The 24610-nt window shown below is 42.2% G+C and overlaps 1 protein-coding gene and 1 pseudogene across 2 annotated transcripts; both read right to left on the bottom strand.

Moving 5' to 3' along the window:
• Nucleotides 1–254: 254 nt before the first annotated feature.
• Nucleotides 255–12538, bottom strand: LOC115153178 (serine/arginine repetitive matrix protein 2). 2 transcript variants are annotated; one of them, XR_003867653.1, is made up of 9 exons: nt 12159–12538; nt 11789–11931; nt 4833–5421; nt 3858–4647; nt 3691–3764; nt 1972–2071; nt 1728–1846; nt 624–1228; nt 255–498 (listed from the first exon to the last, which is right to left on the bottom strand). XR_003867653.1 is itself a non-coding variant. In XM_029698318.1 (8 exons), exons 1-8 carry the CDS (start codon nt 12363–12365, stop codon nt 677–679), a joined length of 2574 nt encoding a protein of 857 aa, XP_029554178.1. In that variant the 5' UTR covers nt 12366–12538; the 3' UTR covers nt 255–676. The 2 variants fall into 2 exon arrangements, 1 of the variants encoding a protein (XP_029554178.1); XM_029698318.1 differs by having other exon boundaries at nt 255–1228.
• Nucleotides 12539–15249: 2711 nt separating this feature from the next.
• Nucleotides 15250–17838, bottom strand: LOC115153177 (protein FAM98A-like; annotated as a pseudogene).
• Between the last annotated feature and the right edge of the window lie 6772 nt (nt 17839–24610).

The following is a 24610-nucleotide window of genomic DNA, read 5'->3' as shown; positions in this document are numbered from 1 at the left end:
TCTGTGCACTGTGTATATAACCAGATGCACAACTCGACAGTGATCACCTTACAGAAACATGAAAACTAAGAATTCTCATATGCACTTAATGGACTTCCTCCGTCAATTACTGACACCTAGATTTCAAGAGAACAATACATGTCAAGAATTACAGGTGAACTTCTCCATTATAAAATAATTCCATCATAACAGTTTCACATCAGGGAAAAACACAGTACACACTTCAAATGAAAGTTGACATTAAATTGCAAAAATACATTACATAATATTTATTTATATTTGCAGCACTAAATCAAGGTTGAACCAAGTGAAATATAAACACAAACAAATGTGACCATGGCCCAATATGAGAGTTTTTTTTATATAAACATTTACAGTAAGTTAATTGTCAATGGGATCAGTGGCTGGCAGCAAAATGATTCTGGACATGATAAATGCTGTATTCACCTGGAATGTCCTGTCCTCCAACAGCATTTAATGAAAAGGTGCTGTTATCCACTACAACACAGAAAAACAAATTGTTGAAAAAAGGCAACCTCAAAAGGAGAGAACAGGTCACAGGAATAGTTTCCTTCTAACTTTCAAAGCTACAACTTCTGAAACAACCACAATGCCAAACTTACCTAAGGCCAGGTCATCCACAGAAACAATCAAATCAGGACATGCAGTACAGCAGCTAAGACTTCTCATCCTTTTCTTTCTTCTTCTTCTTTTTGTGGCCTTTAGGAGATTTACTTTTCTCGTTGTCACTGCTGGAACTGCGTTCTCCATTATCTTTATCCTTTTTGTCACATAATTCCATGGTGGGCTTTCCTTTGGTCTCAACCTCGTCTGGTTTCACCCTACCATGTCTCCCACTGGCAGGGCCAGAGGAAGCAGCACCAGAGCCCTTATCCACCATTCCCTTCTCCTCTCTCCCCCTGGCCTTTTGCAGACCTGGTGGAGTGTGCCCGCAGACCATAGTCATCTTTATCCTGGGGCTTCCAGGTTGTTCCTCTTTGACATATATCTTCTCCCTGTCGTTCCTGTAACCATTTGGGCTCTCGCCTAGTTTGCATTTAAGATCAGGGTGCCTGTGATCCCTCTGGTGCTCAGGATTCCTCTGATCTCTTGGGTCTCTCTGGTCCCTCCGCTTTGGGGCCAGGGGGTGTCTGCTGTGAAGGTTAGGGTGCCCTCTGTCATCTTCAGGTCGTCTGTCATCTTCAGGTTGTCTGTCTCCATGCTTTTGCTATAGACAAGGTGAAACAAGTAGCTAAAAATTATATTGATACAGTTTGGGATTATAATACCGAAAATATATCTGGATGTGTGCATGTTCTTCAGCTTTTGTACCAAAAATAATTCCACAACTATTTTGGGGGGATTTGACATTTCTGTGGATTCTCAAGACAAGTGGACTGGAAAGAAACCTAAAGTTTATACTGAGGGGTGATCCAGGTTATGAACAATGCAAGGGTTTAACGAGACTATTTCTTTGGTCAATTCAGTGTAACTTCTATAGTTGGGTAGTGTGTGTGGGGAGGTAGCCTAGTGGTTAGAGCGTTGCGCCAGTAACCGAAAGGTTGCTAGATCAAATCCCCAAGCTGACAAGGTAAAAATCTGTCGTTCTCCCCCTGAACAAGGCTGTTAACCCACTGTTCAACCCACTGTTCCTAGGCTGTCATTGTAAATAAGAATGTGTCCTTAACTGACTTTCCTAGTTAAATAAAGATTAAAAAAGTACTTGCCATGCTAAGCTCATTCCACCGGTGGGTTGCTGTGTGGCTCTCAGCAGTGGTCATGTCTTCAAAGAACTTCTCACATGTCTGGCAGTAGAACCCGATGACAGGAATTAAAAAGCTAGACCCTGAAAAATATAGGAATGAAAAGGCATTTAAGAGTCATTCTATTAGCAAGTAATGATAGAATCAACAAATAATGCTTAAATGAAGTAGATAGAGAAAGATGGGCCTATAATGAATAATATTGTACCATCCTGCTTTAGCAATTCCTCCAGTTCCTTCACAAGAGTCTCTTTCCTTTTCATTTGGTCCTGTCTCGATCTCCTCTTACTCGCCGGGTCATCTTTGCTCTAGAAAGTCCCATTTCATCAGAATATTAAAATGCAGTGTTTTACAGTTTACACATCACAACATACAGTACCAGTCAAAAGTTTGGACACACCTACTCATTCAAGGGTTTTTCTTTATTTGTACATCAAAACTATGAAATAACACATATGGAGTTGTGTTAAACAAATCAAAATATATTTTATATTTCAGATTCTTCAAAGTAGCCACCCTTTGCCTTGATGGGAGCTTTGCACACTCTTGGAATTCTCTCAACCAGCTTCATGAGGTAGTCACCTGGAATGCATTTCAATTAACAGGTGTGCCTTGTTAAAAGTTAATTTGTGGAATGTCTTTTCTTCTTAATGCGTTTGAGCCAATCAGTTGTGTTGTGACAAGGTAGTGGTGGTAAACAGAAGATAGCCCTATTTGGTAAAAGACCAAGTCCATATAATGGCAAGAAGAGAAATGACAGTCCATCATTACTTTAAGACATGAAGGTTAGCCAATCTGGGAAAATTTAAAGAACGTTGAAAGTTTCTTCCAATGCAGTTGCAAAAACTCTCAAGCGCTATGATGAAACTGGCTCTCATGAGGACCACCACAGGAAAGGAAGACCCAGAGTTACCTCTGTTCCTGAGGATAAGTTCATTAGAGTTAACTTCACCTCATATTGCAGCCCAAATAAATGCTTCACAGAGTTAAAGTTACAGACATCTCAACATCAACTGTTCAGAGGAGACTGTGTGAATCAGGCCTTTATGGTTGAATTGCTGCAAATAAACCACTACTAAAGGACACCAATAAGAAGAGACTTGCTTGGGCCAAGAAACACGAGCAATGGACATTAGACCGGTGGAAATCTGTCCTTTGGTCTGATGTGTCCAAATTTTAGATTTATGGTTCCAACCACTGTGTCTTTGTGAGACGCAGAGTAGGTGATCGGAAGATCTCTGCATGTGTGGTTCGCACCGTGAAGCATAGAGGAGGTGTGATGGTGCTTTCCTGGTGACACTGTCAGTGATTTATTTAGAATTCAAGGCACACTTAACCAGCTTGGCTACCACAGCATTCTGCAGCGATACGCCATCCCATCTCGTTTGCGCTTAGTGGGACTATTATTTGTTTTTCAACAAGACAAGGACCCAAAACAAGGAGAGTGATGGAGCGCTGCATCAGATGACCTGGTCTCCACAATCACCCGACCTCAACCTAATTGAGATGGTTTGGGATGAGTTGGACAGCAGAGTGAAGGAAAAGCAGCCAACAAGTGCTCAGCGTATGTGGGAACTCCTTCAACACTGTTGGAAAAGCATTCCTCATGAAACTGGTTGAGAGAATGCCAAGAGTGTGCAAAGCTGTCATCAAGCCAAAGGGTCGCTACTTTGAAGAATCTGAAATATAAGATATATTATGATTTGTTTAACACTTTTTTGGTTATTACATGATTCCATGTGTTATTTCATAGTGTTGATGTCTTCACTATTATTCTACTATGTACAAATAAATAAAAACCCTGGAACGAGTAGGTGTATCCAAACTTTTGACTGGTACTGTACATCAGGAGTAATTATCATCAGCAAGAATTTGTTTTATCTCAGAGAAAAGAGTGTGACTGGAATGCTACTGCCAGGTAAATGACCTTTTGTTTGTCTGAATTCCTCTGTGAATGGTTGCTATCATGTGGATCACTATCGGCCCTTTTCTCCCTTGTTGCTAAGAAAGTAAGTGAAATGCAATTAGTCAGATAAGTAATATAGATTCACGTTTCCTGCAAGAGTGAATGTGTTGTATATAGACTGCTCTAACCTTTAATAATGGACTGTAAAGACTCCAGTGCTTGTCGTATTGGTGCTGTTCTAAGTGCTGGCGAGGCCAGTCTGGGCTCCTGTGAATCCCCAGCTACAAGAGGTAGAGGCAGCATTGGTGCTGGTAACGCTAGTTTCTCCTCCTGCTTCTGCTCCGGCATCTTCCCATCCGTCTGCTGCTGCAGCTTGATCATCATCTTACTGATCTCTGCTGTGCCCAGATTCAGCCCAATGGTTTTCAGCATGGTCTTGATCTTCTCACACTCCTTCACAGTGGGGGCGGGGGCAGGTTTCACATCAGGAGCAGGGACAGGCTGTACCCTCGCTTCAGGCCTCACACTGAACTGGACCAGTGGAAGAGGCATCTTGAAGTCCTGGATTTCACCATGGTTCCCGAACAGAGGCATGCTTTGATAGTAAGGAGGGCCAGCCGGTGAGACCTCTGCAGAGCTTTTCTGGGTAATGGTTGTGGACTGTGCAAAAGGCAGGGTGGCAGGGCGTTGTTTTGCCTGGTTTTCCTCATTCCCATAAAGGAAGTCCTCCTCATCCTCAACCTCCTCCGGTTTCTGAACAGGCGAGACCTCCCTAGTACCCTGCAGCCAGAAGAAGTCACAGCCCACTCTCTCGTGGGGGAGGAGATTGCTGTCAGTTTCCTGCTGTCTCATCTGGGGAACTTCCTGTCCACTGACTGGATTAGGCCCATCCGGAACTTGAAGAAATTCCTGTCTTCTGGCCGAGACTGGCCAACCTGGAATACTGCTGCTCTGGATTTCTCTGCTGAAGTTATTGGCCTATGGAACAAATAGAAAAGACAATGGGTTTTAATGTGAGAATTTATTTCACATTTGTTAGATTGCCTTGCCTTCTTCACTGCAGATATAATTGATAGTTTTACAGCAAAATGGATCTCGCAAGGTTTGTAGAACATTCATTAACTTAACATACCCCATGATGACCCGTCTTTTTCATACTATACCTGGATTGTGAGAATGGCATTCTTGATGGAAGGCATACTGTCCTCCAGTTTGAGGCACTGGAGCGGGTCATTGTAAGCGGAGGCGTGACTACTGATGCTGCTGCCGCTACAGCTCCGACTGGGGCTCCTTTTGTCCCTGTGGTCTGGGTGATGTTCCACTCGGCCCTGACACTTTCCACGGCTGCGACTCCTACTCCTTGCTCTGCTTTTGCTCCTTGTCTGACTTCTCCCTCGGCTCCGGCTGCTACTATGAGCCTTGCTTTTGCTTCTGACCTGGCTCTTTCCACGACTGTGACTCCTGCTCCGTGGTCTGCTTTTGCTTTTTGCCTGGCTTTTTCTTCGGGTACGACTTCTGCTGCGCGGACGGCTCTTGCTTCTCACCTGGCTCTTTGCTCGGCTCTTGCTCCTGCTTTCCTTTGCTGGACTACGAGATTTTCTCCAGAATCTTTGCCTCTCATAGCCCCGGTCTTCTGGTACACCTGGTGCCTTGGCTGCCTTCCCTAAGTCTGACAGTCCTTTGAGGAAGTCAGGGACTGGCTTATTGGCTGCAAGGCATCTGAGGAATTCTTCACCAGCCGTCAGGTTCTCACTGATATACAAGTAAAAGCTGTTTAGATTCCTGTCCATTGCAAGCAGCTATAATTGAATGAGGTTGTGAACTAGGGGGCGATTCCACATCAGCATAGGTGGAAAACATTTTTGGTATCTCAGATTGTTCTGACAATTCTCACATAGAAAGGATGTTTGACATGCTTTTTACATTTGTATCACAAAACATTATTATTATTTAGGCCCTTTTTAGAACTATACATGCCACCTGTGATCCGCGAACCGTTCAAGATACAGATAACATCTTGACGTCATTATGCCCCTTATAGTGTGCTCTCAAATATGGAGTGTATAGATTCTGAAATACACATTTTTACATTCATTTATTCAACATTAAAATATGAATATTAAAATCCTAAGTAACATAATCCCTATCCAAATTCGTCAGTTTAAGGTACAGATTTTTTTTGCATGGGCTGCGTCTCAATTAACCACATCTGCCGATGTCGGCCTTCCATATCTGCGGTGAAAGGTGGCCGAGCTAAATTCTCACAAAAACGTCTGTAGCATCTGTGGAAAGGGGAGATGGTGTTTTCGTTTTGTTCTACGTCCCCCACAAGTGTCATAGGACTCATCTGAAGGTAACCCACACAAATGAATGGAAGTATAAAGGTAGTTTTGTGCCAACATATATAAGACGTTAAATATGTGTCCAAAAAAAACGAAAACATTTCCTGAGCTTTCTTATATCTCCTAGATATAGAACAGACACTTCAAAACCTTATTCCTTAAGATGTATTTTTTTATTGTCTTTTTTGCCATTTATGAATATGTTATTCAATGTGTTTCTATGGGCTATAGTAGTAAAGGCCATTTTTACATAGAATTTGACATTATAGGTCCCATTTTGGATTGCACATTCAGCAAATTACCAGCAGAGGGAGTTCCCTTTAAATCCGTTTAATATTAGTCCAGTGGATAGGTGCAACAATAGTGCATTTTATGATAAATGATCAAACTTTGTACACTAATACTACATACCTTAAGAAACATTTTAAAGTCTGGGAAGCCTGTCAGTCAACCAGGGTGGCCATTTGAATAAAATGGTTGCCATTCGGATTTCCTGTTAGAAGAAAACAGGGTAAAATCATTACAAACAATATCAAAATTACTTTGTAATGTTATCTATCCACTAAATAAACCCCACAGATAATATAGACAATAATTCTGAGTATAAAGTACTCAAGACCTTAATGGGGGTCATATTGAGGTCATTTTGACCATAATCCAGCAGCTACACAAAAACACGGTGGGCTTTGTGATAGAGCCACCAAATGTCACACACAGCTAGGGTATGTCTAAAGACGTATTTTGGGCTACATTGCCATCACATATTTTGCCCCCCCTTGCGGCCATTTCCAATATGGCCGCTAAACAGCTGTATGGGGCCATATTGGAAACATGACCATATTTCCATGAATGATTGGTACAGCCCAGTGATGACTTAAAATGTTTGAGGGGATCTGAAAAACACAATATTTTGACCTCTCCAAATTATAATTAGTAGAGGAAGTGTAAACTATAACATAGCCGATTCGCTAAGAGCAGCTGTTTAAACAAAAATCAATGTCCATGTCAAGAAAAGCTTACCAGCAGCCATCTGCAGTACTTTTTTAAAGCCTATGTAAAATAATCCAGCAAAGCTCCGTTTCCACTGGCACTTAAAATTAGGGCGAAATTTGAGCTGGCTCAAATTTCACAACTGGTGCCAGATTGATTAGAATTTGGGCTGATGCCAGAGTTACTATGCAACCACCAGCTGATCACTGCTAACACCACAGATAGGGTTAGTTATAAAAAATCTTTGCAGACACCCTGTTTAGCTAGCTCGTCTGGGCTTGTTGCTGTTAGCTATCACATAGACAAGCAGTACTGCAGTAGTTAGACATGACACAAATTACCACCATAGCTGGATCCTTCATTTATTTTTGCACTACACAAACGTATGAGAACAGTCAGCCCTCGAATGCTAGCGACCTAACATTAGCTTGCAAATCAGCATTGAATCAAGCTAGCTAGCTAATGTGAGCTAGCAGGAATTTTTGCTGGACAGGTCATATTGAAAGCTAGCTAGCTACATCATAACCAAGCAGGTTTGACATCTAGCCAGCTAATAGCCAATGCCATGGCAAGCAAGGCAGGAATTAAGCTCGCTAGCTAACCTGTTACGCTAGCGATGTTGCTAACTGTTTTGCTAGCTAGCTAACATTAGCAAGCTAAATACGCTGAGCAAAAAAATTAACGCAACATGTAAAGTGTTGGTCCCATGTTTCATGAGCTGAAATAAGAAATCCTAGAACTGTTCCATATGCACAAAACGCTTATTTCTCTCAAAACAAATTTGTTTACATCCCTGTTGGTGAGCATTTCTCCTTTGCCAAAATAATCCAACCACTTGACAGGTGTAGCATATCAAAAAGCTAAGGAGTATTTCTGTCTGTAATAAAGCCCTTTTGTGGGGAAAAAAACTAATTCTGATTGGCTAGGCCTGGCTCCCCAGTGGGTGGAAATCCATAGATTTGGGCCTAATTCATTTATTTCAATTGACTGATTTCCTTATTTTTTATTTACCTTTCTTTAACTAGGCAAGTCAGTTAAGAACAAATTCTTATTTTCAATGACGGCATAGGAACAGTGGGTTAACTGCCATGTTCAGGGGCAGAACAACAGATTTTTACCTTGTCAGCTCGGGGATTCGATCTTGCAACCTTTCAGTTACTAGTCCAATGCTCTAACCACTAGGCTACCTGCTGCCCAATATGTGAACTGTAACTCAGTAAAACCTTTGAAATTGTTGGTTGTTGTTTTATATTTTTGTTCAGTATTTGAAAATACTGTCGGCTGTAACTGTGTTATAACCAGTTAAGTGTACAGTAAGTGTATATTTTGCATAGTGAAATTATTTTGATGTGAAAGTAGAGGGCTTTATGTTTCCAAAACCGCATCTCAAGCGAGATTTATTAACGCTTCTAAACGTTAAAACAAAAGTCTGGGATTGTAGTTCACATGGAGCCAGCGGTGAGCGGTACTGATGGCTAAGAACAAGGCAGGGGTTCAGTTAAAATGGCGCCGAAGAGGATGGCTGACGTTTTACATGCTCCTAACCAATTGTGCTATTTAAAAAAAGAAAAGAAAATTGTTGCGTTGTTTACCTTATTTTTTAACTTATTTTGTACATAATGTTGCTGCTACCGTCTCTTGTGACTGAAAATAACTTCTGGACATCAGAACAGCGATTACCACGAATTGGAAGAAGCTTTTTCCTTTAACGAGTCCAACGAGAAGGATATACTGCTCTCCCGGGAACAGGCCCAAATCCCTGTCATTTGCGTGAAGAAAATATGGAGGAAAAGAGAATGCAGATCGGGCTGCCTTCTGAAAATCTGTAGGCGAGCGAGTAAACTCCCACTGCCATCCGTCCTACTTGCTAACATGCAATCATTGGAAAATAAACTTGATGACCTACGATTACCCTACAAATGGGACATTAAGAACTGTAATATCTTATGTTTCACCGAGTCGTGGCTGAACGACGACACGGATAATATAGAGCTGGCGGGATTTTCCATGTACCGGCAGAACAGAGAAGCTACGTCTGCTGAGATGAGGGGTGGGGGTGTGTGTCTTTTTGTCAATAACAGCTGGTGCGCGATGTCTAATATTAAATAAGTCTTGAGGTATTGCTCGCCTGAGGTAGAGTACCTTATGATAAGCTGTGGACCACACTATCTATATTATTCGTAGTTGTCTATTTACCACCACAGACCGATGCTGGCACTAAGACTGCACTCAACCAACTCTATAAGGACATAAGCAAACAAGAAAATGCTCATCCAGAAGCGGTGCTCCTAGTGGCCAGGAACTTCAATGCAGGAAAACTTAAATCAGTTTTACCAAATGTTTACCAGCATGTCACATGTGCAACCAGAGATTTAAAAAAAACCTCTAGACCACCTTTACTCCACACACATAGATGCATACAAAGCTCTCCATCGCCCTCCATTTGGAAAATCTGACCATAATTCTATTCTCCGGATTTCTGCTTACAAGCAAAAACTAAAGCAGGAAGTACCAGTGAGTCGCTCAATACAGTGGTCAGATGACGCGGATGCTACGCTACAGGACTGTTTTGCTAGCACAGACTGGAATTTGTTCCGGGATTCATCCAATGGCATTGAGGAGTATACCACCTCAGCCATCGGCTTCATCAATAAGTGCATCGACGACGTCGTCCCCACAGTGACCGTATGTACATATCCCAACAAGAAGCCATAGATTACAGGCAACATCGAGCTAAAGGCTAGAGCTGCCAAATTCAAGGAGCAGGACACTTATAAGAAATCCCGCTATGCCCTCGGACTAACCATCAAACAAGCAAAGTGTCAATACAGGATTACGATTGAATCCTACCACACCAGCTCTGACGCTCGTCGGATGTGGCAGAGCTCAAAAACTATTACGGACTTTAAAGGGAAACCCAGACACGAGCTGCCCAGTGACGCGAGCCTACCAGACGAGCTAAATGCCTTTTATGCTCGCTTCGAGACAAGCAACACTGAAGCATGCTGTTCTGGATGACTGTGTGATAGCGCTCTCGGTGGCCGATGTGAGCAAGACCTTTAAACAGGTCAGCTTTCACAAAGCCGAAGGGCCAGATGGATTACCAGGACGTGTACTCAAAGCATGCGCGGACCAACTGGCAAGTGTCTTCACTGACATTTTCAACCTCTCCCTGACTGAGTCTGTAATACCTACATGTTTCAAGCAGACCACCATAGTCCCTGTGCCCAAGAAAGCGAAGGTAACCTGTCTAAATGATTACCACCCCGTAGCACTCACTTCTGTAGCCATGAAGTGCTTTGAAAGCTGGTCATGGCTCACATCAACAGCATCCTCCCGGATACCCTAGACCCACTCCAATTCGCATACCGCCCCAACAGATGCACAGATGATGCAATCACAATCGCACTCCACACTGCCCTTTCCTACCTGGACAAAAGGAACACCTATGTGAGAATGCTGTTCATTGACTACAGCTCAGCGTTCAACACCATAGTGCCCTCAAAGCTCATAACTAAGCTAAGGACCCTGGGACTAAACACCTCCCTCTGCAACTGGATCCTGGACTTCCTGACGGGCCGCCCCCAGGTGGTAAGGGTAGGTAACAACACAACTGCCACGCTGATCCTCAACACTGGGGCCCCTCAGGGGTGTGTACTTACTCCCCTCCTGTACTCCCTGTTCACCCACGACTGCATGGCCAAACACGACTCCATCACCATCATTAAGTTTGCTGATGACACAACAGTGGTAGGCCTGATCACCGACAACAATGAGACAGCCTATAGGGAGGTCAGAGAACTGGCAGTCGTAAAGAGGGCACGACAATGCCTTTTCCCCCTCAGGAGACTGAAATTATTTGACATGGGTCCCCAAATCCTCAAAAAGTTCTACAGCTGCACCTATGAGAGCATCCTGACCGGCTGTATCACCGTCTGGAATGGCAACTGCTCGGCATCTGACTGTAAGGCGCTACAGAGGGTAGTGCGTACAGCCCAGTTCATCACTGGGGCCAAGCTTACTGCCATCCAGGACCTATATAATAGGCGGTGTCAGAGGAAAGCCCATAAAATTGTCAGAGACTCCAGTCACCCAAGTCATAGACTGTTTTCTCTGCTACCGAACGGCAAGCGGTACCGGAGTGCCAAGTCAAGGACCAAAAGGCTCCTTAACAGCTTCTACCCCCAAGCCATAAGACTGCTGAACAATTAATCAAATGGCCACCGGACTATTACATTGACCCCCCCCCACCCCCCATTTGTTTTGTACACTGCTGCTACTCACTGTTTATTATCTATGCATAGTCACTTCACCCCTACCTACATGTACAAATTACCTCAACTAACCGGTGCCCCCTGTATATAGCCTCATTAATTTTGTTATTGTGTTATTTTTTACTTTTGTTAATTTGGTAAATATTTTCTTAACTCTTCTTGAACTGCACAGTTGGTTAAGAGCTTGTAAGTAAGTGTAGACCTTACTGTGAAATGCTTTTTGTGTTTGGCGCATGTGACAAATAAAGTTTGATTTGAATGCCACCTCGGGTTCTCCAGAGCATGTACAGATCTAAAAAGGGACTAAAATAGCCACTTACATCATGGTTTTGTAAATTGTTTGTGATACAAATGTAAAAAACCTGTCAAACATGCTTCCTCCCAGTCAAGTTTCTATGTGAGAATAGCCTGAACAATCTGAGATACCAAACATATTTTCTGCCTATGCTGACATGGACTCGTCCCTAAACTATGTATGCATCATAAAATCCATGAACCTTGACATTTCCCAACCTCTCGTTTCTTTGACGTGGTTCCAAATGATTGGTGGGCCACTGTGGCATCTGAAGATGCTGTGTGTGTGGTGGGAGAATCTGTTGACTGCCCAGACTTATCACTGTACTGCTGTCAATGGAGTAACTGTTGCAGTGTGGGGTCTGGTTGAGGTACAAACAACATGTAAACATCAACATAGTTAGCTGACCATTGTAATCATCAACATTCTGGTGCTTTGGCTGTGTGCACCATGTCTACCAGCATCCTAGTTTAAGTATAAACCAAGTAGTTAGCGAGCTACAGTAGCGATTCCAACAGCAAAGTATTTGATGAAGAAACAAACTCGGTACGGTATGACTTGTTGAGAAGCACATTCGCCGACACGTACATTCATATAATGCTCTCTCATGGGCCTGTGGAGGTATTCACTTCCCGATCCAGGAGGTAAGTGTCCAGGCGGTGGAACATGGAGTGGCGGGCCTAAGGGCCCTCCATAGCAGGGACCGGGTGGAGGTAACGGTACATAACGGGGTGGGTGGACAAACGGAGCAGGTCCCCTGGGAAGTTCTTCCGGATTGTGAAAACCACGAAACATTGTCGCGGCACTTCAATTAATGATAGCTATCAATCTATCAGGGATACGACCAAATGTCTAACAAATAATGTACTCGTCGTTAGCTAGCGATTGTTGTGAGCTAACGACCGTGTCGAGTTTCTAAACAGAGGCGCAACATCGCGAGACTTCCGGGAACGCTTGCCAAACAGACCTGGGTTTGAGAAGTCAATGAGTGAAACATTATTCCTTGTTCATTTTATAGAAATCTAAAGGCACAAACTAGATTCGAGCCAATGTCTTAGGTAGTTGAACATGTTATTACTCCAACCTCGTGAAGTTGACAAACTGACACGTTTTTATTTTCGTCAAAAAACTTTATATCGAAGGAGAGTGCCTTAGCGTTGACGGCATGCACATGCGCAGTTTGGCGATGACCGTTAGACCCATGACGTGTCTACAATAAATTTAGCCTACAAATCAGATTGGGGATTTATATTGGAGAAGCCTATCTTCATACTGTACTGTTTTTGACCGTGTGACTGGATGCAGAAGAACTTCAAGCGGTAACGGTTCAACAGCCGGCATCCCGCACTTCAAAATAAAAGCCCACCCTGGACCTAGGATTCGCAATAGCGTTACAAGTTTTTAAATTATACTCTGATTACATTATCAATAATTCATCGAAATAATGTGCTAAATTGGGTCCAATTGTTTTCAAATTAAGTGTACAAAACTGGTGGTCACAATTAAAGCCGAAATAACCCATGTATGACCAAATAAACACATAAGATGCCAGGCATCATTCAATTAATTTGATTTAATTGCTCACCACTCATTCATTCACACATTCAAGCAGTCTTTCTTACATCCAAATATGTACACACTTTTGTCTATAAGCAGCATTAGGTGGCGTCTTTCATTAAAATAACTGAGGAGATACCAGTCAAAACTATTGCAACAGTAAAAATCTTCAGGAACTGCAGCCTCTTTTTACCCCATTCCTAGTTATAACAAGCTAACGTAAACAAAAACTTCTTCTTCTTCTTTTCAAGTATTAATCAAATTCAATAAAACTAAGGATGGACTATAATACTTCCACAATTGTCAGCTTACAATATGTAGTTATGATATATACAATACTTTGAAAAAGTATTTGCTCCCTTTCTGATTTCCTCTATTTTTTGCATACTTTTGCTACTGAATGTTATCAGATCTTCAACCAAAACCTAATATTAGATAAAGGGAACCTGAGTTTACAAAAAACATGTATTTATTTAATTAACAAAGTTATGTAATACTAAATTCCCCTGTGTGAAAATGTAATTGCCCCCTTACACTCAATAACTGGCTGTGCCACCTTCAGCTGCAATGACTGCAAACAAATGGTTCCTGTAGTTTTTGATCAGTCTCTCACATCGCTGTGGAGGAATTTTGGCCCAGTCTTAAACTGCTTTAACTCTGCTACATTTGTGGGTTTTCAAGCATGAACTGCTTGTTTCAAGTCCTGATACACCATCTCAAATTGGGATTAGGTCTGACTAGACCATTACAAAACTTCAAGTTTTTTGCTTTTTAACCATTTTCATGTAGACATGATTGTGTGTTTTGGATCATTGTCTTGCTGCATGACCCAGCTGCTCTTCAGCTTCAGCTCAGATGGATGGCCTGACATTCTCCTGTAGAATTCTCTGATACAGAGCAGAATTCATGGTTCCTTCTATTAAGGCAAGTCGTCCAGGTCCTGAGGCAGCAAAGCATCCCCAAACCATCACATTACCACCACCATGCTTGACCGTTGATATGAGGTTCTTACTGTGGAATGTAGTGTTTGGTTTTTGCCAGGCATAACGGGTCCCATATTGTCCAAAAAGTTATACTTTCCACAGAACATTCTTCCATCAGTCTTGATGATCATCTAGGTTCTTCCAGGTGATTTTTGGCATACTTGAGTGAACTTTTTGGATGAGATGAGTCTCATTATGTCTGAGGAAAACCAACACTACATTCCACAGTAAGAAACTCATACCAACGATCAAGCATGGTGGTGGTAGTGTGATGGTTTGGGGATGATTTGCTGCCTCAGGACCTGGACGACTTGCCTTAATAGAGCAGAATTCATTGTTCCTTCTATCAGAGAATTCTACCTGAGAATATCAGGCTGTGAGCTGAAGCGCAGCTGGGTCATGCAGCAAGACAATGATCCAAAACACACAATCAAGTCTACATGAAAATAATAAGCAACACATTTTAAGTTTTGTAATTTCCTAGTCAAAGTCCAGACCTAATCCCAATTAAGATGTTGTGGCAGGACTTGAAACAAGAAGTTCATGCTTGAAAGCCCACAAATGTCGCTGTGATAAAGCAGTTCTGCATGACTGAGAGACCCAAAATTCCTCCACAGCGACGCGAGAGACTGGTCAACAACTACAGGAAGTATTTGGTTGCAGTCATTGCAGCTAAAGGTGGCACAACCAGTTATTGAGTGTAAGGGGGAAATTACTTTTTCACACAGGGGAATTGGGTTGCAAAAAATGTAATTAAATAAATAAACTAACTATCTATTATTGTAAACTCAGCTTCTTCTTTTCTAATATATGTTTTTGATTGAAGATCTGATAACATTCAGTATCAAAAATAGAAAAAATCAGAAAGGGGGCAAATACTTTTTTACGGCACTGTAATTCCCGTTTCAAATAATCTCCAAGATAAGGCTTGATAATTTGTGTAACAATGGCAACCATTGGCTTTAGATAGTGAAACACAGCATAAACACAAAAGCAGTAACATATGCAAAAGAACAAATGGGAACAGTCATTTGTAACATGGCCATGGGATTCAGAAAAAGTCTGTTTTGTATGAGCTCTCATGTCATGCATGACTGGCACCTTCTCTTCAGTTCGACTGGTCACTCTCCGCATTCTTATTTTGTTCAGGGAAGAAATTCTAATAATGGTGCTGTATATTCATTCACATTTAGAAAATAAGGCGTTTTCACTTCATTCACATTGGAAAATACTCTTGCATGACCTCTGCTTCAGTGGCCTGCACTGTTTTCAATTAGTGTAGTTTCTGCTCCCCTGGCTAAAGCCTGCTTGATTGTACTGCTGGCCACCCTGCTGGAAGAACTGTTCAAACTGTCCTCCTTGGTTAAAACGTCTGACCCCCTCGCCTTCCCCAGCCTCCCCCTGTCCTCTTCCCCTACGACCCCCATCAGCCACCCCTGTCCTGATGGCGACCACCATCTTGATTGTGGTTGTCGTGTTGGTAACCACCTCCTTGGCCTTGATGCCCTCCTGCAGGGTAACCAGGGCCCTGGAAGCCCCCTTGATAGTTTTCAGCTCCGTAACCTCCTTTCCCCCCACCTCCTTGGTGGCCACCTCCTTCCTGGTAAAAGCCCTGGTAACCACCACCTCTTCCTCCGTCCGACCAGCCTCCCTGCACCTTTTCCCCTCTGACACCCCCTCCTCCACCCCTCCAGCCCCTTTCATAACCCCCTCCTCCACGCTCGTAACCCCCTCGGCCCCCCTGAGAGTGCTGGTCATAGCCCACCCTGACGCCTCCTCGTCCACCCCTGCCATAGTGTCCACCTCCCTGAGGGCCGTCCAGCCTCTTCTGCCAGGTGGGCATCTCTGGTGGGGGCGTCTCGATCTCGGTGGGTCGCCCACCTCTGTCTGGCACTCGTCCCATCAGAACCTGCTCAACAAGACACAAAACAAAGAAGATCAATAGTTCATCAAGAGAATGTGTACAAGCCAAGGGGTGTTTTCTGACATAAGGTCTACAAGAAACTCATGGACAATATGGTCACAGATATAAATAGGAATACATTTTTAAAAAAGTTATTCAAGTATAAATTACCAAAGGTACGACAGATTAACAGAAAATCTATGGCAATTTCCCCAAATTACTGAAGATTTGCAACCCTATTTCTGACAGCACAGCCTAAATAAATGTTAATATTTATTTGACATGAAGTATGAAAAAACAATATGACAGCAGCACGCAAGGTAACAATGAGATAAAGGTTAACAGTTAGCAAGTGCTGAAGTACAAATGCGCTACCTACCTTGTTAATGGCACAAGCAGTTCTCTCCCTCGTCCTGCCACTACTTGTGTGCATAATCTTGGAGAGGTCCTCTCGTGCAGCAAAAAGGTGAGCCACAGAGACTTTGCGCTTTGTGGCTAGGGTTGAACGCAGAGGCGGGTATACATTGGCCAGCTTTTCAGCATGTTTCTATGTAAGAGTAGAAGTACATTCTTTACTCAATTGTTAACAATAAAAATGTATTGTTAATGTTGTAAATTAATCAACTATAATCGCAACCAGTTACACTTTGAATAATTGCAACAATCTTCCCAGTATAGAGGTCTCACCTTAGCTTTGTCCGACCAACCAAAGGACTGAACAGTCACGTCAAGACGTTTCAACAACATCTTCCTTCGAACTTCATACTCATTCACAAGTGCGTGATTGAGGTCTTCAATTTGTTCCTGTAAAAGAGATCATATGTACAAAATAGTATGCCGCTTAAGAATGTTTGTTGTTGTAACTAAACACAAAAATATGTTTGTTTGAAGTGGGAAAGATATTCCGCTATGCACATCTTTATTGTTTTTAAGAGTCATACAAAGTGAACTGGTCCAAGTGCCTTCTTCATCAGAGGACCCCCAACAGGAGTTAATGGCACTTTGGCTAGAGCTTCCTTCAGCTGAGGAAAAAAGGAGAGGACATTCATGTTGGGAAAACCAGACCTTAGCTAAAGTCTAGCTGCATCCAACAAAAAGACACAGACCTATCATGACATCAAAAAAGCATTCTGCCATAGCCTGGTGTGACATGGACTGACCTTCTTCTCGATCCCACTGAAGAACTGGAACATGGTGATGTTGGCTGGGGGTTTGGACATGCCCAGGGACACACAGATCCCCTTCAGCTCCATAAATTCAACACTGCCCCTGGCCACCTGGGCTGCCCTCTGAGGCTTGTTGACCAGGCTCATCCTGGATGCCTCCAACTCCGAGATCAGAAAGGCTGAGAGAGAGAGAGCATATCATTCAAGAGGCAATCATCATACAGTCTTAATATGAATTTGTTAAATTATAGGGAAACTGACAACACAGGGAGAAGGTTGACTTATGCTGTTAAAATACTGATGAGCAGTAGGCAGTTTGTCTTGTTGAGCAGCCTCTGGGTCACATCTCCTGTGGTGAGGACATTGTAAGGACAGGCCAGCTCAGACAGAAGACCACTCATCTCCAGCTGGAACCCCTCTGCCTCACTGGAACCTGGGTAGGTTAGATGGAGGGATTGTGCAAGAACAACTCAGGGAACTACAATTAAATGTTTTTATTAAGTTTACCAACACTGAGATGGGTTAAGATGAAAACCGACTCACAGTTGGTGGCATGGACATTCTCCTCCAGGTGACAGTAGAGCTTGAGCTCTGAGATGATCGAAGCACACAGCTTGGTGAACTCTGGTGCTGGTGCTCCCCCGCTCACCAGTGCTCCATCCTCCAACAGAGGGCCTTGGTACCTGAGAAAACATTGACAGTAACCTCATAAGACTTTCATTAAAAACCAATACTTAACAGCTTATCTAGCTAGTCATTAACAGAAGAAGCTGCGTGTGTGCTTCAATTGACAAGGTCCCATTACTGGACTGATTTGACTCTGAATAGCAACCAGACATGAGATAAGTGGGACCTTCTGGCATATCTACAGAGTCCTGCTTCAGTGTATATTCATAAAACTCAGGCAGTACCAGCCCTCTGATTGTGCCTGCTGAATCGCAACGTCAAACGGTTGTCATGATAGGGTATGGATTCAGCCAAAATAGATATGTCGTGACGCTGTCAACACTTATACAGTGCATGCGGTAATTATCCAGACCCCTTGACTTTTCCACATTTTATTAGCCTTATTCTAAAATGGATTAAATAATATTTTCCCCCTCAATCTATACACAATACCCCATAATGACAAAGCGAAAACAGGTTTAGACATTTTTGCAAATGTATTAAAAATTAACAGAAATACCTTATTTATATAAGTATTCAGACCCTTTGCTATGAGACTCGAAATTGAGCTCAGGTGCATCCTGTTTCCATTAATCATCCTTGAGATGTTTCTACAACTTGATTGAAGTCCACCAGTGGTAAATTCAATTGATTGGACATGAGTTGACAGGTCCCACAGTTGACGGTGCATGTCAGAGCAAAAACCAAGCCATGAGATCAAAGGAATTGTACGTAGAGCTCCGAGACAGGATTGTGTCAAGGCACAGATCTGGGAAAGGGTACCAAACAATTTCTGCAGTATTGAAGGTCCCCAAGAACACAGTGACCTCCATCATTATTATATGGAAGAAGTTTGTAACCAACAAGACTTTTCCCAGAGCTGGCCTCCCGGCCAAACTGAGCAATCGAGGGAGAAGGGCCTTGGTCAGGGAGGTGACCAAGAACCCGATGGTCAATATGACAGAGCTCCAGAGTTCCTCTGTGGCGATAGGAGAACCTTCTAGAAGGACAACCATCTCTGCAGCACTCCACTAATCAGGCCTTTATGGTAGAGTGGCCAGACGAAAGCCACTCCTCAGTAAAAGGCACATACACACAGCCCCCTTGGAGTTTGCCAAAAGGCACCTAAAGACTCTCAGACCAAGAGAAACAAGATTCTCTGGTCTGATGAAACCAAGATTGAACTTTTTGGCCTGAATGCCAAGCGTCATGTCTGGAGGAAACCTGGCACCATCTCTACGGTGAAGCATGGTGGTGGCAGCATCATGCTGTGGGGATGTTTTTCAGCGGCAGGGACTGGGAGACTAGTCAGGATCGAGGGAAAGATGAACAGAGAAAGTAGAAAGATCCTTGATGAAAACCTGCTCCAGAGTGCTCAGGACTTCAGACTGGGGCGAAGGTTCACCTTCCAACAGGACAACGACCCTAAGCACACAGCCAAGAGAATGCAGGAGTGGCTTCGGGACAAGTCTCTGAATGTCCTTGAGTGGCCCAGTCAGAGCCCCGACTTGAACCTGATGGAACATCTCTGGAGAGACCTTTAAATAGCTGTGCAGCGACTCTCCCCATCAAACCTGACAGGGCTTGAGAGGATCTTCAGAGAAGAATGGGAAAAACTCACCAAATACAGGTGTACCAAGCTTGTAGCGTTATACCCAAGAAGACTCGAGGCTGTGATCGCTGACAAAGGTGCTTCAACAAAGTACTGAGTAAAGGGTCTAAATACTTATGTAAATGTGATCCGTTTTTTATTTAATTTCTAAAAACCTGTTTTTGCTTTGTCATTATGGGGTATTGCTGTAACGTAACAAAGTGTAGAAAAAAATCAAGGGGTCTGAAAACTTTCCGAATGCACTATGCCAGCTGAAATGTGGTGGGTACTCTCTTCGTTCGCTGGAATTTATCCTGCTAACTGTTCCAAATGTCCGAACTGAATTTGGTAAAAGGGCTTTTATGTACTCTGCGCCATTGTCTTGGAACGCCTTACAAAATACTTTTAAACTGGAAGAACTTGTCCCGATTGCTATTTTTAAATCACTGATGAATGATCTTGACACTGATTCCCTGACCTGACAATGTTTTTAATTTGCTGTTTGATTTTGCAAGCTTTGATTTTGTTATATTCTTGTGAATTCTATGGTTCTTACTAGATTACTTGTAGTTTTTCATGTTGTTTGTCTGTAATTTTTGTAATGGCTTGGTGCTGCCTATCTTTGCCAGGACGCTCTGAAAAAGAGATTTTAAATCTCAATGAGCCCTTCCTGGTTAAATAAAGGTTTAATAATAATAATAAAAAATTCATGATTTCGACTGGCTGAGAAACGTTGCCTGCCTTTCTGTCTCGTCCCGACATGTTCATTACTATGGGACAGCTGGAGATCGAATCTGAATATTGAAACAATGTTGCAAATGTTGGAGAGACAGACAGCAAGGTTTATACAAATCTCCGTGGTTGAAAACTAAATGTTAGTCTAAAAAAACATGAGATAATGTCTAGATGCTTTTTATAGTGGAGATCAAGTTCATAAATTGGCTGGCTGGGCTGATGAGACAGTGGATTGCGAAGTCAGATGGAACAGAGTAAATAGGCATTTTAACCGTTGGTAAATAGTGGAATAGACACCTGCTGGAATGCAGTTTCAACCAATCAGCATTCAGGATTAGAACCACCAGTTGTATAATTGTATTCACACTGCCCTTGCCTTTGAATGAGGACTAAACAATTTTTCCAACATTCACCCAATGCACTCTGGGTTTTTGACAAAGTGCAGGACAAGCAATTCCATCAGATCGTGTTGGGGAGTAGTAAACTACATGTAGTGTAACTAGTAATTTAACTACATTTTACAGTAGCTTGGTGGTAGTTTAACTAAATTTAAATCTTGGTCATGTATTCAGCAGTTAATTGCCTTATTTTCATTTTTTTGGGGGTTGCTGACCATCTTACTCATTAAGTGTTTGATTAGATTTTCGAATACATTTGCATAGTTGTAAGAGTGATTAGAGGGCCCACAAGCCACCATGCAGACCTTTGGAACATCTACATTGTAAAAAGTCTAATAAATCCATTTAATATAGCCTACACCTTCACAATAAATCCATTATTTATTTTAGACAGGTCTAAAGAAGCACGATATGAAGAAAATGTAGTCTATGTCAGAACTATAGCATACTCAGTTGTCCTGATGTGGCTATGCCAAATGACTGTGGGCTACACTAGTTCATTTAGCAGACAAGATTTGAATGGCATTATTTTATTGTATGAAGAGCACAATTGAATATGCTTAATTTAGAGTTATTCATGTAACTTTAGTAGTTCTACAAATGTTGGGCTATATGTTTTGATTTTTAATACATTGTAAGGCTGCATGATGAAACTCTAATGAGGATTTGAAAAAAGTCGCTTGAGCTCTGCCTTGTTTTTGTGCAGGCAGTACACACTCCAATAGTCTCTCATTCACAATTTGACAAGCACTTGATAATGCCTCGAATTTCCCAGCGGCATCACCTTTGTGGCAGTAATGCACCCTAAAAAAAAAATCTGCTGCGTTGTGCCCTTCTCCCTGAATGTGCTGCGCAATCCGAAGCGTCTCTCACTCACCGCTCTCAGTCACGTGTTCGGGTCGTTCTTACAGACAGACACGTCCCGGGTGCATATCGAAGATTTTGGATGAACTGTCCACATTTACTTTGCGTCAGTCAACGAGATGAGTAGGCCTAACGAACAGCAAAAGCACTATCCTATGTCAATCTACTATCCCCCATAGTACAAAAGTCGAGCTATTCAATTCTGTGCGAGAAATAAATATTCCAAACAGTCTGGTATGCGATAGATCCCAAATTAATACAACCACTAGCATAAATGCATAAAAAAACTGTTTTTATGCAATCTGTCTGACGCAACAGATCAGAACTTTAAGCTTAAAATGTTGATCAACTATTAGGCTGTTTCTTCACATTATAAGCGCAGCAATGCGCACAAGACAGTAGGCTATAAGCGCACATGTTCCATTAGCGGAAAATACCAATTATCAAAAGTGACCGCAAATGCAATTATGCATGTAATGCTTTTATTATAAAGGTGCTTTTTTATGGTGAAAATGATCTTCCCCAAAATTGAAACTCAGGCGCTGCTTATAAATGACAGTTAGGCTCTACATCCCTTGTAAAGCGGATTAATGTGCTTCATTTTAAGAAGTTATTTGGCCACTTTAGTTGTGATACAAACCTTATTAAAACATATTGGCCTACGGGCTAGGCTACATGAGGTGTGCGACTATGATTTGAACAAGTCGCAAAAAAGACATTGTTTCTTATGCTGGGCATCATTCACAAGTGATAATATAGAATTCACAAGTGATAAACTAATATTGTCACCCATCAGACTATTTTTTATTTAATCTTGTCTTTACTTATACTAAATTATATATGTGTGAAATTAGTTTTGATTTGGAATGGACCATTATCATGCACCTGTCTCGGAACAGTGGCAGCGGGGAAAAAATACATGACATCTATGCACTTAAATAGTGAATGGAGGACGCTTTTCCCCGTGGTTCATTTTCATGGAATCCTCTTTTTATTAGCAGCAATCACTCTGTTTTCTCCCACAATTGCTTAGCCCATAGAAAATGTTGCGCAACATGAGCCCTCATGAAGTGTTTGATTGGGTTTTCGAAGACATTTGCATTGACGTCAGAGTGATTAGAGAGACAATAGAGTGCTGAGTACCAGGTAGTTAGCTAGTTTGGTAGGCTACTAATGACCATCAGGAGCAGCAGAGCTTGGAGAAGCCTAATTACCGTGACTAAACGGTCATGTGGAATTTGACTGCATTCATGACGCTGGTGTGGCGGTAATACGGTCACCGCAACAACCCTAGACCAGCCTAAATCTCAAATGAAAAAGTTTGTGCTTAATAGGCTAAATTACTCATTCTGTTAACATCTGACTCCAGAGTGATTTAGTCTGACAGTTCAGATTTAGATATTAGATGTAGTGAAATACGTTTTAAAGTAATGTTAGTTAAGTAAACTATATTTTTCTTAAGGGTAGCTTTAGTGTTGTTCTTCCAGTGTGAAGTAATTGGTAGCTTGGTAAACTATATTTTCAGAGTAGCTTCCCCAACACTGGTTATCGGACAGCTAGATACACTTAACTACATTTTGGAAGCTAATAGATTGCATTTAGTTAAAATATGAGGCATAATAATTATAATCAGAAGATATTAACATGTAAATATTATTGGTAATATAATAAATAGCAGAAGAATACTGCAGATTACCCTAATCTTAACCCTTAACCAATTTAAATGGCTACTTCAATGGGGTAATATCAGAGTTGGGATGTCCCAAGGATCCCTGATAGCAAGGGCCTTGATTTTGTACCCTATGTTGTGATTCCCACTAAATAAACTGTCTTCTTACACTATTCAAACCCCACAATCAAATACACCGCTTTTGAAGCTATTTTAGCCTATATATCACATATTGCAAACAAATAATCTAAACATCGTGTCAGTACAAAACGTCACATATTTTGGGCATTGCTGTGCATCTTTGAGAATCGCTAATCCATATCCAAAAACAGCACACATTTTGGCCATGAACCTGCACATCAGAATCATCATCATCATCATCATCTCTTTTGTGGCACCATTGGAAGGGGTTGTGACTAATTAAATAATGGTAAAAAAATTATGATGGCAGGGGAAACAGTGTTGCAGTTGTCTAGTGCAGGGTGTCCCAAACTCGGTCTTGGGCAGCTCTTGGGTGCATGTTTTGTATTCTTGCCCTAACACTAATAACCAAATAACCAACTCATCAAGTTCTGATTATTTTAATTAGTTGTGTAGTGGTAGGCAGTGTTTGACTTGGACTGAAACAGGTGCCGGTACTCATTATGGGTGCCGGTAACTTTATATTTAGGTGCAGGAGCTCCAGAATACCTTTCGAGATAATATTCTTTAAGAGGTGGAGGAGCTCAAGCAGTAGAACATTTGAGGTGCCGGTACTCAGTTCCAGTGACCTCCTGTAATCAGCTCCAGTGAGCTCCTGCCCAAGTCAAGCACTGGTGCTAGGGCAAAAATTCAAAAGGTGCAGGGGGAAGGACTGAGTTTTGGAAACCCTGGTCTACTATGCGGTGAGGGAATTATGACAAGTGAACCTGGGTAACTTTGTGTTCACATTGCCCTAAAAAAGGGAACTGGACCATGGAATTCTAGGGCTCTTTTGAGGGGTCTGAGTTCCTCTGGAGTATTCACACTGCACAAAAAGTAAAGTGAACTGCACTGAGTTCACAAATTGTCTGAAAGGGACCAAGTGTGAAAACACCCTTATGTAACCATGATTGAGTTCCGACCCCAGTGCAGCTCAGTGTAAACAAGCGTAACAGTAGGGTCGTTATCTTACGGCAATTTACTGCTCAGCCAGATCTTTCTGGTTGTGACAGCCATCCGATGTAAGTCGCTCTGGATAAGAGCGTCTGCTAAATGACATAAATGTAGATGTAAATGACAGGCAGTCAATTTAACAGCGAAGTTAGCAGGCTAACTAACCACCTGAGCTAGCGAAAACATAATCAGATAGGCTAAATAAAGACTATTCTCATCTTTTTTTTTAAAACCAACCCCAGATCTTCCATTGAGACACGAATATCCATTTCTGTTTGCATTTTCTTCAATTGATTAAACCACAACAATAAGCTGAAATATCACTGAAGTATAACACTTGTGCTGGGTTGGCATGCTGGGGTCCTAACCTGACC

This window comes from Salmo trutta, chromosome 18, assembly GCF_901001165.1.
Source record: "Salmo trutta chromosome 18, fSalTru1.1, whole genome shotgun sequence".
In the NCBI taxonomy this organism is placed as follows: domain Eukaryota; kingdom Metazoa; phylum Chordata; class Actinopteri; order Salmoniformes; family Salmonidae; genus Salmo; species Salmo trutta.
Note: the sequence above shows the minus strand (reverse complement) of the source record. Positions and strands in the feature narration are given on the sequence as shown.